Here is a 13,545-nt window from a genome sequence, read left to right on the forward strand (position 1 = left end):
GTTTTTTCCAGGATTCCGTTCAAGATGAACTCGAGCCGACTGTACCGCCCAGGTTAGCTGTTTCTGATCTGAAAGAGGAACTGGAAAATATTCCTATTAACAACCACTCGATCTTGTCACCAAGTATGGAGCAGGTTTGTATATTTTTATGCGATACTAAAATTATATGAATGGTAGTAAAATGTGTTGTTCTTTATCTGTTGTGGTGACATGCCACATTATCATGACCTGTGTGTTTTCCAATTGTGGAATTTTTTGTTGCAAGGTGTGTGCAGTAGAAGCTCTTTATTCGCGGGGTTTATGTTACCTAAATATGCCGCGAATACAGAAACCGTGAATATGGAATGGTAATTTATATGGGGTTATAGGGGATACGTTCCTAAGTGATGAAATAAAAAAGCAAATACATAAAAAAATCAGTTTGATTAAAGTTTTTGACCATACAGTTGATTAACACTTTGACTCCTATGTGTATCATACATAATACACAACAGGTACTCTCCCTGAGCCTATTTGTATGAATTTGATACACAAGAGTAGAACTTATTCAAGCGACAAAAAGTGGTCAGTCTGTGACAACTTATGAGGATAAATAGGCACATGAGTTAAAGTGTTAATTACATATCTTCAAGTTTAAGCAAGTGTTGTGAATTTAACATTTCCTCCATCTTGTAATTCAAGCAACACTTGAACGTCACTAGATTCTATCTGTTCAGACCCATCTTGTCCTATTTCATTTGCAATTTCGGCAATGTTTACAATTACAGTTTGAACTTGCACATATTCTTCCTTATATCCTGCAATTCTGTCACAGTTTTTTCCAGCATGATTTCAATGTGTATGGCTTCAGTTCTTGCAATGATTCTTTTACATTTACAATGCATTTTGCTATGTCAATTTTCTTCCAGCATTCGATAGCATTCATATCAGGATCACATTCCATATTATTTAGTATAGTTTTGAAGGTTTGTCTAATGCAATATAGCTCAAAGGCCTGGATTATTCCTTAGTTCATAGGTTGAAGCAAAGCCGTTGTATTGGGAGGTGAAAAGCTACTTTTATATTTGGATGCATAGTTCCAAGTTCACGAGGATGACCTGGTGCATTGTCCAAAACTAAAACTGTTTTAAGGTCTAAATTCTTTTATTTCAAATAAGTTTCAACTTCACAAACAAAACAGTTCCAGAACCAGTCAGGATTTACAGCTCTATAAAGCATCAATGGTTTAATGACACAATCTAGGTCTGGATCCCGCGTATGAAAAAAAAGTTGATTAATAGCAAGCTGAAAATTTGTTAATAGCTTAAGGGTGTCTAGTCGGATAAACTTTGATATATAGGAACACTGGAACAGGGGCAGTTTTAATTGTGGAACAGGTTAAAAATTTGGAACGGTCAGACCACGAAAACGGCACATTTATTTTGTCCGACAGAATAGAATTAAACTCTCCGAACAGAGATTAAACTCTCATGCAAAAATCAGACTGCTATTTATCGCCTGTCATAATTCCTGTCATTTGACATAGGGTAGGTGGGGGCAAAGACCCGCAATATCTACTATTATCAATGTAGTGAGATGTCGGATAAGTATTTTTTAAAAATTAATATGAAAATATTTGGCTAATTTCTTATTTAACATAGTGTCTAAGTTTGGGCTCTATCTGACTATTAGTTAACCACAAAAATATACATTTATTCAAAAATGTATTTGCGGGGATTTGCCCCATAAAATGGGGCAAATCAGTATGCTTGGAACCTTCATAGTGTAAACACACACATTGAAGACGAGTTCATTCATTACAAAGCAATTAGTGACCAGGTTGTTAACTAGTTGATTTATACAAAAAAATAGTTAAGAATCATGGCTTCCGAGAGCAGCGAAACAGAAGAAGAGGAAGAAATGGAAATGGATGATACCGGACAGTGGACAAAAGTGAAAAGGAAAAGGAAAAAACATTTGGATAATCCAGCAAAAAAAAGAATCACACAACCACAACTATCTCAACAGCAAGTGCAAGATATAATAATTGGACCACAATCTTCTGAAAACATAACACAACAAACTCAGCAAAACTCACAAAAAGATATCAACACTCCAAGTCATCAAAAAAAGGTAACTTACAACAACACACAAAACTATTCACTTCAAATGAAAACCATCAGTAATAAAAACTATAAACAAATTTTTTTTTTAACAACTCATCAAGAATTATCAAGGTTACAGTTGGCTAATTATTGGAGTGTTGGAGATCCAAACTCTTCCGATGTTATAATAAAAACTAGAAGTGGTTTTATTTTAAAAAGTAATCAGGATAATAAACACATTAAAACAAAGCTGAAATCATTAGTCCAGTCAAGTGTGGTCAAAGAATACAAAGAAACAAATTCTAACCAAAATCCATCAACACCACTAAAATCACAAAACACAACTTTCGCCTGTGTTATATCATCAGTAGAATTGGATATTGAGGATACACATATAAAAGACCACCTTACCAATATCGGAATAACACACAGATACTGCAAAATAATTACATCAAGAAAAACCGGAAAACTGACACCTCTGATTAGAATAATTACGGGAGATTACTCATCATTTCAAAAACTATTAAGCGAGGGAGTGTTCTTTAAGAACTACCACTATCCTGTTTATCCCAGTCAACCACCCGAACCTTCTCCTATCCCATGTTCTAAATGCTTACTATATACCCACACTACAGAGAACTGCACCACATCTATAAGCTGTAGGAAATGCCAAGGAAAACATTCAACACAAATGTGCACCTCTCCTCTTCCAGAAAAGTGTTTGTCGTGCAACGCCGAAGACCACCAAGCATGGTCACCTAAATATCCTAACAGACCAACTAAACCTATCGAAGGAATTCCTAATGCGCGAATTAAGTCTATGAACAAAAAATCCTCCGAAATGCCATCAGAAATTACTGGTACGAGCAGAATACATTCACCAATGACATATCATGATCATATTATTGAAACATATACTAACAAACTAAATAATCCTAAAAATAAAGATCGTCAAGAAATCATAATTAAGCTAAAAAAGAGATTTGTACATCTATATAATATTGATACTACCCCAGTATTTAGCGGAAATCGACTATTTATACTCATGTTCGATCTGGAAAAACCAACCAATGACTCACCAACTATGCCACAGGAAGGCCTTGCAATATTTCAGGATAATGGCTCATAAGGTGAGGTTTCTTTATTCAAATATCAATAGTTTTCAACCAAAGAAATATTTAATATACAACTATTTACAAGCTAACAATATCGATAGTTTTATGTGTGTGGAAAGCAAAAATAAAGATTTTATTAACCCATATTGTGACTGGTCTATAATCCAACAAAAAGGAAATATATTAAACCAAAACTTCAGAGGAGGCAGTCTTATACAATCCAGAAAAACATGGAAGATGGGGAAAGAAAATCCTCCACGAATAAACAACCCTCTTAATAACTGCATTCATGTCTCATTTCCTTTTAAAGACTCCAAATTACATATTTTCGTAGTCTATATTCACAATTCCTCACTAATTGAAGAAACTATCTTCATTAAGGCATCCCTTTATGATTATTCAATAATAATTGGCGATTTTAACCCAAAATCAAGCCCCTCACGTATGAAGCAAATCAGAGGTTTTCTTCAAAGTTCTAATTTTTGTCAAATACCTACTCCTCCTACGTTTATAATGGCAGGTAACCCAAGCACAACTCCAGATATATTATTTTGTTCTAAAAATATTATAAATAATATCACAAATATACTTGTAACTCCAGATCTGGGAAGTGATCACTTGGCATTGCAATTTGATTTTAATCTACATCATGATCCTGACCACATTAATGAAATTAATCTTCCCAATATAGCAAAATGTAATGTACAAAATGTAAATAGTAGAATGAAAGAATTTTTGAATATAAGGCATGACATTTGCCCAAATTACATTAAAAATTTCAACACTATGTTGTCTAAATTAATAATAGAAAATTCGCCCAAACAGAAGAAATCACCCTTTAATTACAATCTTCCACCCTTCATTTTGTCTCTGATTAAATTGAAGAGACAGTTACTCAGGCAGATCCAAAAAAATGAGACACATGCATTAAAATCACAATTTAATGAACTAAACCAAGATATTCACAAACTTATATCACAATTTAAACAACATAAATGGATCCTAGCATGTAAAAGTATAAACTCCATGAAAGGAAAAACATACTGGAATGAAATAAAAAAACTGTCTAAATATAAATCGTTTAGACAACAGATTTCAGAACTGATATATGATGGCCAGACATATAGTACAGATGAAGAAAAATGTAGTGCTTTTGCTAGATACTTTGAAGAAACCTACAAATTTGATGAGGATGACAATTTTGATAGAGATACCTTAGAGGAGGTGGATAGTTGGTTTGGAAGTTTTTATGAAGATAGTCGTAATCTGAATGCTCTTCAGGACATCACAGAAGATGAATACGACGAGGCTCTATATAAAGGAAAAAATACAGCTCCAGGCAAAGATTCCATCAATCGTAAAATCCTTAGACAACTAGATCCAGATATTCATAAGGAGATAATGAGCATATATAACTATTGTATCATGAATCATTTCTTCCCTGATGAGTGGAAGACAGGCATTGTAATAGTTATCCCTAAACCTTATACTAACCATCAACTACCCCAAAATTACCGTCCAATCACCCTTCTCCCAGTAATTGGAAAAAATTTTGAGAAAATTATCCAAGGAAGATTATATAATGAATTAAACCAACATATTCCAGCACACCAGTTTGGATTTAGAGAAAAATCATCTACAATCCTTCCTCTTTCAATAGTAACATCCAATATACAGGCAGCAAGATTGCAAGGACTAAAGGCCGCTGGAGTTTTCTTGGACATCAAGAAGGCTTTTGACTCCGTTTGGCATAGAGGATTGTTATATAAACTTCACAGAATGAAATGCTCCCCTTCTCTAATATGGATTATTGACGAATTTCTTAGAAGACGAAGGTGTATAGTTAAGATCAATGAAACATATTCCCATTCATTTTCAGTGCAACAAGGAGTTCCACAAGGTTCACCACTCTCCCCTCTATTGTATAATCTCTATTGCAGTGACATATGCGACAATAGACTAACCAACACTAATTTGCTACAATTTGCTGATGACACTGCAGTGATATCATATGGAAAAAATTTAATAAAGACAATGGACTTATTGCAGAGGCAGGTGGATGACAATATCTTGGATGAATAAATGGAGATTAACAATAAATCCTTCTAAAACAAAACTAATAATATTTAACCATAGAATCCAAGATCACTCACCAACTATAAACATATGCGACAATATTATTAAACCCTCCCAAACTGTTAAGTATTTGGGAATAGAAATAGATAACAAATTGACGTTCAACCACCACACAGCAGTTATAAAAAGGAAAATTATAACTAGAGCAAAACACTTCAGAAGTTTAACATACAAGAATGAGGGAATTACGATTGAAACAGCAGCCAATATTTATAAAATGATTTGCAGGCCCATGCTGGAGTATGGTTCTGCAATTTTCTATAATTCTAAAGGCCCTGCCAAAAATAATATAAAAGTGGCTGAAACAACTAGCCTTCGACAAATTACTAGAATGCGTCATCCTGATAATCCACTTCACAATCCATCCAACAGAATGCTGTACGAGGAAACTGGAATTGAACCTATTAATGAGAGACTCAATAAGCTGTTTAATTATCTCTTTATTAATGACAGTAACAAAAATTTGATTGAGCCCCACATTGTGAAGATACCAGAGGACAGTGCCCGTAGATGTCCAGGAAGAACTCTTTTTGAAGAAATCTGCTACACATCAAGACAATAAACAACTTTATTCAAGTCATCATCTGTATTGTAACTAATTGTCAGTGATATTGTGATTACCGCCACATACAAATATTTTTATTTTTTTTTTAATTATTGTATTGTATTAATATTAACAAAAAACATATATTGTAATAATGTATATTAATTGTGTAAATTGGCTGAAAGACTTCGGTCGATGGCCTTTTGGTACATTGTATCAATAAAGTATGTCTCTCTCTCTCTCTCTGGGGCAAATCCCCGCAGTGCGGGGCTTTTCCCCTTATCGTGATAAAAGTTCATAGATGCATAAATAATTAAATGAAAACGCTTTTATTAATCTATAATAACATTCTTGCCTTACAAAAATAAAAAATAATTTCTTGTAAAGTACATAGCAACTGTTTTAGTATATATTATAACAAGTCAGATCTTCCGAGAAAACAATAGCATTATGAAACCTTGAAGAATTCATCTCAGTAGGCTTCGATAATCTTAAAACTATATCCGCCTCAGCAATAAAAGACTCTTATTTGTATCTGTGAACTTATAAGTATTTGTTAAACGCCTGTAAAATACTGCATCGCAACCTCCTTGATAGACAGAAATAATCTTCACTACATAATGACGGAAATAATTTTTTGTTTTTCCTTGAACTTTAACTACTGCATAGTCATTTGGCATCATTGTTGATTCATTGCCCTGCACTGAGTTACCAATCTCTTCTTCTTGGACATTAGCCTCCTCCTCGGATAGAAATTCATACTCATAACTGCTATCGTGAATGGAATAATCAGCATCAGATTCCGAAGATGATTGTTCTTTGGACTCCTTCTTTTTCTTTTTCGCTACCATAGTGGGAAAAAGTTGTTTTGTTACTTTTTGTTTCAGGCGCTTTTGTCTTTCCAAAACTCGTGCTGCCTTTTCAGCAAGTTGTTTTTCCTTCTCAGCTTCTTCCTTTTCTAAACGCTCTTTAGTAGGTGTTAAGGTCAGCAATTGTGATTTCAATCCTTTTCTGACCCTTTTTCTTTTAATTTTCATTTTAGGTAGAGGAATTATATCTCTGGGAGTTGCTATTTTAGTTTGAGAATCGTCTTCCTTCATAGAGGGTGTAATTTCAGTTTGGGACTCCTGTAATACTTCGTGGTCTGCTCCAGGGGCAATTAAACCTGAAGTAGACGGTTGACCATGAAGAATATTTTCTGAATCTGAAAAGGACGCAAATCTTCTAACTGATTTTCGTCACTATTAAATATTAACAGTCGATCATCATTACTTGGCTCTTCATCCGGTGGTTGATCTGTGACCTCTGATGGTAGAAAAACAACTTCCGAAAAAGTATTATTGTTGAAGGGATAGATCCCAGTAGTTCGAAAGGCTTGAGCTGCATTTTCAAGAGTACTCGCTTTTTCAAATCCTATTTTAAACGTTTCTGCAACATAAGCGCTAAATGTTTCTCCTGAATGAGAGACATTCCAGGAGTCCACAGCTGCATCATAATAAGTTTTTAGCTGTCGGAAAATACATCGATCTAGCGGTTGGGTTTTGTGACTGCTGTGAGGCGGCAAGGTAAGCAACTCAATATTATTTGATTTTGCAAAATTTACCATCTGTAGATTCGTGTGTAATACATGATTATCTAAAATTAGCAAAATTGGGTTCTCTTTGCTTCCATTTGTGTATTTTTGAAAATGTTTTAGCCACTTCATAAATGTCGGAGTATTTATATATCCCTTGTCGGTTACAGCCATGTCGCATTCTAATGGGCCACCCTTAATTAAAAGCCTGTTCTCTCTTTTTCGTGAGTAGATGAAAAAAGGAGGCACAAAATTTCCCAAAGAATTGACTGCACACACAACGCTTACCGTTTGACCTTGCTCTGCTGCCACTGCCTTGGCGACTTCGCTTTTTCCCGTTGGAGCTACATGTTTTGGAAGGATATTCGGAATCGTTTGAACTCTCGTCTCGTCCATATTAAAATCTGACTTGGACCAAAGCCAAATTTCTTCATAAAAGCCTCTAAATTATCAAAATATTGAGATAATTGATCCTTGTTAAACCCCATTGTTCTGGCAACACTTGTCTTTCGGGGGACTCGCAGGGATAGCCTATTTCTTTTCATAAAACTACGAGTAAAATCTCTTCCTGCTAGCTCTGTCTCAGAGGAAAACTTATGAGGAATATTGTTTTCCTCAGCATATTTGTATAAAAGAAATCGTAGAGATTTCAAAGTAAGGTAAAAAAATCGTTTGTCAAGATTAATGCAATGGCATACTATTTCTGTTTCATGATACGAGGAGAATGTGGCTCGAAATAACCCAAGTTTGTCCCCGCCTCCTTTTTTCAGTCGGTCTCTCAGAGTCGATTCGTGAAAACCTATTTCTTTAGCGGCATGTCTAATGGATACACCTCTTGCAAGTAACGCACGAGCCTCAACTAGTTTGTCTTCCGTTAATGCTGCATACTGGGTTTTTCTTTTATAGTTTCTGAAATAGAAACAAAAAAATGATTAGATACAATAACATAAGATGTAACTAAATTTAAATTGCAATATGGGGCAAAGCCCCGCATGCGGGGCTTTGCCTCTATTTAACTGCGGGACTTTGCCCCATAGTGAACTATTTCAATAAATTGCTTCTACAACAAGTATACAGCATATAAAATACAATTAAATGATATGAAAACAAATCTTAATAGTCACAATAACGACTGACAAATCGCGCTTTTAGTAAATCTTATCGCTATATGAACAACATTTACCCTAAATAAATACAATTATTAGATCAAAATTACGAAAAATCTACTAACCTCATTTTGTCACGTAATACACTTCCTGTCTGCACGGAATTTTATAACACACTACTGAATCGTATCATTACCGATCGGCGGTCGCCCACCTAACGGCCGGCTCTAGAATATTGTCCGGTAAATTCAAAAAGGTAATGCGTGGCTTTACCCCGTGCGGGTCTTTACACCCGCCTACCCTATTCTACATGTTCCACTCATTAAAACGCCCATTTGGTGATAAATAGCAGTCTGATTTTTGCATGAGAGTTTAATCTCTGTTCATAGAGTTTAAGTCTATTCTGTCGGTTCAAAATTTTAATTCGAGGACATTCGAGAGAAGGATACTGAGAAAAGTATATGGCCCAGTGCAAGAGGAAGACGGCACATGGAGAATCAGGAGAAACGACGAGGTTAATGAACTGAATGAATGGTATGACATTGTAAGATTTGTGAAAAGTCAAAGACTGTCATGGTTGGGACATGTTCAGCAACAAGAAGACATGAAAATGACAAAGAAGATGTTACAGTGGAAGCCGGTAGGAAGGCGGAAAAAGGGAAGGCCCAGGATGAGATGGTTGGATGACATGGAAGACGACCTGAAAACCATGAATATAAGACAATGGAGGAGAAGGGCCCAAGAGAGATCTGAATGGAAGGACATAGCCAGACAGGCAAAGACCCATCCAGGGTTATGATGCCAAAAGAAGAAGAAGCTAGCATATGGAGAATAACCTCTTATCAGGGACACGCCAATAACTTCGGTACCGTTGTGCAAAATATTGATAAGCGCCTTTATCAAAATTACCAGAGTAGAAATATTATAATCAATCACTCCTTCACATTTCAACATGGAAAACTATGAAATTTTTTCTACATCTACCTAGATTTTTTTTGAAGGAAACAATAAGTACACAGTACACTTAAAAAATAATATATTTTTCTTCTTCCTTCGTGTATGTAGGCTTTACAGCATGTTTCCTCTTTAATATTAGCCTCCTAAATTGTTTAGATTATCGCACCATCTTTTTCTTGGTCTGCCAATACTTCTCCGTCCATTTGGTGACTTATCTCATGCTATTCATACTATCCTATCCTCTGCAATTCTACTAACGTGTTCGTTTCACTCCTGTTTCTGTTTTGTCACCCATCCATTTATATCTTCTACATTGCATGCCCTTCTTATGTTTTCGCTTCTCTCCTTATCCAACAGACTTTTCCCTGATATTCGTCAAACTATTTTCATCTCTGTTGTTTCTAGTAGTCTAGTAGTTATTAAAAAATATATATAAAACACTATATTTCACAATAAAACAGAACAGAATAAAAACTATGTTAAAGTTATAAAACATTACTTAAAATTATTAAAAAACTGAAGATCAAAAATAAAACATATCTCTATTGCCATTTTTTTTTAAACAAATACACTTATTATGATGAGAACCAACGGATATTCCTATAGAAATTGAACTTTTCTTGCTTTACCTTTGACAAATTCATTAATTAGATTTTCAATATTCAGGTCCTTTAAAAACTCAGATTGTAGAAATAAGAGCAAGATTTTCTAGCTGCTTCTGACCCATTATAGATCTTAAGTAATTCTTAATTAGTGTTTAGGAAATGATCTCTCAGCTGAAGCTACAGAAATCGGTATAGTTAATAATATACGTAATGCAATAGTAATGTTTGGGAAGGAGTGGACTAAGTTATTTTTTGCAATGTTATTTTTGCAATATCTCAAAAAATATTTAGTTTTGAATTAAATATTTATTTAACTTTGCCGAGTCAAAGGGCACCTTTATCGCCTTGGCGCCGTCATGCGCCACACGACCTTGCCCATATGGACCATAAGACCTTATTGTGGGTGGCAGTCAAGAGGTTAATGAAGGAAGCATGAATAAGGAGCTTTTACTGTATTACATTGTTAATGTACTTTTATAAATTCATCTTTAGGTAAGCCCACAAGAAGAGATGGAGAAGGAAGATGAATTTTTGGATATCAGCATTACTGAACCACAGAAAATAGGTGATGGTATGGGAGCTTATATGGCTTACAGAGTAACAACAAAAACAAATATGCCAATGTTTAAGAAAAAAGAATTTGCTGTCTCCAGAAGATTTAGTGATTTTCTTGGTCTGCATGATAAATTAACTGAGAAGTATTTGAAAGTTGGTAGGATTATTCCTCCTGCACCAGAAAAGAGTGTTATTGGTAAGTTAACTTAAGGAATTTATTTTGTTTAAACAAATTTTTCAATATCTCATGAATAGGTTCTATTGCAGTTTTCTGAATCTAATTCAGAGGTTTTAGTTTAAATATGAGGGTTTAATAATATTGTTACATAGTCACAGAGTGTTTTAGAGGAATTTATTGTAAATCTCCATGTAATGGAATATCATCTAAAAGCAGAATATTTATGAGAAAGGGGATGATTTGAAGTAAAATGACAAACATGATCAGTTTGGGTGGGTTTATGATAAATACCAAAGTTGAACTGGTCTCTGAGTGTGGTAATAGATCTAGAAAATTTATATCAGAAGATTCTAGTTCCTTGGTGAATTTAATATTGGGGTGGATTTGGTTAATTTTAAATATGATGAGCTGAGTTCTTAGGTTTCTCCATGCAATGGAGAAACTTAGAAGGCCTACATTCAGCAGTGGATGATGATGAGCTGAGTCATGATTACCTGAGATGAAGACTGAACAGTCATCAACATATCGGAATCAATGTAATATTTCAGGATTTTTCATGATGTAAGTAATGGGACTCTAAGTGATCCATAAATACATCAACTAGGAAAGGGGATAAGCAACTGCCCATTGTTAGACCATCAGGTTGTTTATAAAATTTATTGTTGAACATACAGCAATCTTGTGATATTCATATTTGGAGAATATCTAATATCAGTGAAATGATATGGGGCTGACTGGATTTGATAGTTAAGACCAGACCAATTGTTTCCTGTTTGGCCACTGAAATGAATCAGTTGCTAATATCAAAAGAAAGCAATGTAATGTCTGGATGTAGATTAATGAGTTGAAGTTTAAAAACCAATTGGTACGAGGTTAATAGTGAGAACTGTGGAGTGAAATTAATCAAATTTTTAATTGCGTTGAGAAGGAATGAAATGATGAAATTGACGAAGTAGAAGAAATAGACACTGGAATATTGATCTTCGTGTATCTTAGATACACAACTTTGTGTATCTTAGGCAACCCATACAACCTGGGGGTTAAGGGGTTTTTGGGAATTTTGATATATATTGCATCATGATCAGATAACTTTTTCTCATAATTCTGCCTATTTTTGATGTTTCGCTGCTATTGGCCTTTTATTGCTGACGAAATATGCTTAAAGTGACCTGGATGCTAACTCGATTTTTCGTTGTAAATTAATGTTGTGCATATGACACCTGAAAGCCATCACGCGCACCTGACAGTGGTAACGGTATGGCGTTTTTAGGGTTATCAGCGTTATCAGTAGTGATGTAAAATTTCCGGGAAGATTCGAACGCCGGAAAGTTTCCGGAAACTTTCCGGGAATATTGGAAACATGCAAATATTGCATTTTTATTAAAATTATTATAATAAATTATACAAATCAGTAGTTAGCTTTACTTATTGTTGTGTTACTACGACTACAGAAAAAATATGTTAAAAATGAAATATCCAAAAATACTTTTAAAATATATTTAACTTAATTAAAAAAAAATACTCTGAATATTTGTTAGTAGTCATTATAATTAAATCTAAAAAAGTTATTTTATTTTAAAAAATATTAAAATAAAAAAGATAACATACAATAAACAAACCAAAATTGATTCTATAGGAAGTTACTTCAGGTAATCTGTATTCCTATTTAGTATTTAAGCAGGAACGTTTTTCTTAACTAATAATAACAAAAGACCCTACACAATTCTTAGGAATTATAATTATAAAATATATAAATAAGTAAGAGTCTATTCTTGTGAGTCAGTGACATTTTCTTCACACAAGCTGGACTCTGTATTATAGTATTTTTACTACAAAAACGTTATTACGTAGGTCAAAATTTTTGACGTAAGAGAACTGTCAAAACATTAGAATGTGACTTTTCATTATTGCCGTGTTTATAATAAATATAGCAATAATGAAAAGTCACATTATAATGTTTTGACAGTTCAATTACGTCAAAAATTTTGACCTACGTAATAACGTTTTTGTAGTAAAAATACTATATGAAGAGAATATAATGAAGAGTCTCTCTGCGTCTCACTTAATCTTTCATTTTCTGATATGGATTTAGTCTTGCCCTGGTTCCAACAGACGAGTTATAGAAAGACTCTCATCACATGCCATTTTTCCATGTTTATGATCTTTTATGAGTTTTTCATTATGAGCTATTATACTTTAACTTCCCTGCTCTATCTATAGTTAATCTATTTCTCCTTTTATTATGTGTGAAAGAGTATGTGCTATAACTACGCACTATTTCAGCGTAGGAAGCTGGTAACCCCAGTATAGCCAGTATTGTAATTGCCAAATATTTTAAAGAAGTTTTGGTGCACATTTCGTGTCACCAGCTTATACAATCTACTTATCGTGCTGAAAGCCAAATAAAATCCATTGACCAAAGGTCTGTTTCACAGAACTTTGTTAGTTCTGTAAAAATGTTTTCTTTTTTGTCAATAAACTTGGGATGATTGGTTAATATCTTGTCTATACACTGCATAGCTAATATATGCTCTTCACCAGTGAGGCTTTTCCTGTTAAAGAAGAATCAAGTAAGTTTGCAGCATGGTGCACAGGTTCACTGCAATTATTTTTTTCTGATTGGAACTAATGGAATATTCTCGGTAAATATATTTTCTGTATCCTTAAATGCCTCGACAACCTGGGATATTTT

The 13,545-nt window shown here is 34.2% G+C and overlaps 1 protein-coding gene across 1 annotated transcript in view; it reads left to right on the plus strand.

Moving 5' to 3' along the window:
• Nucleotides 1–13,545, plus strand: part of LOC126889464 (sorting nexin-2-like) — a 48,838-nt gene that overhangs the window by 282 nt on the left and 35,011 nt on the right. Inside the window, exons 2-3 of the mRNA XM_050657782.1 lie at nucleotides 12–134; nucleotides 10,613–10,871. Of these exons, the coding sequence (XP_050513739.1) occupies nucleotides 12–134; nucleotides 10,613–10,871 (382 nt within the window). The remainder of the gene's footprint in view (nucleotides 1–11; nucleotides 135–10,612; nucleotides 10,872–13,545) is intronic.

This window comes from Diabrotica virgifera, chromosome 8 (genome assembly GCF_917563875.1).
Source record: "Diabrotica virgifera virgifera chromosome 8, PGI_DIABVI_V3a".
Taxonomy (NCBI): Eukaryota; Metazoa; Arthropoda; class Insecta; order Coleoptera; family Chrysomelidae; genus Diabrotica; species Diabrotica virgifera.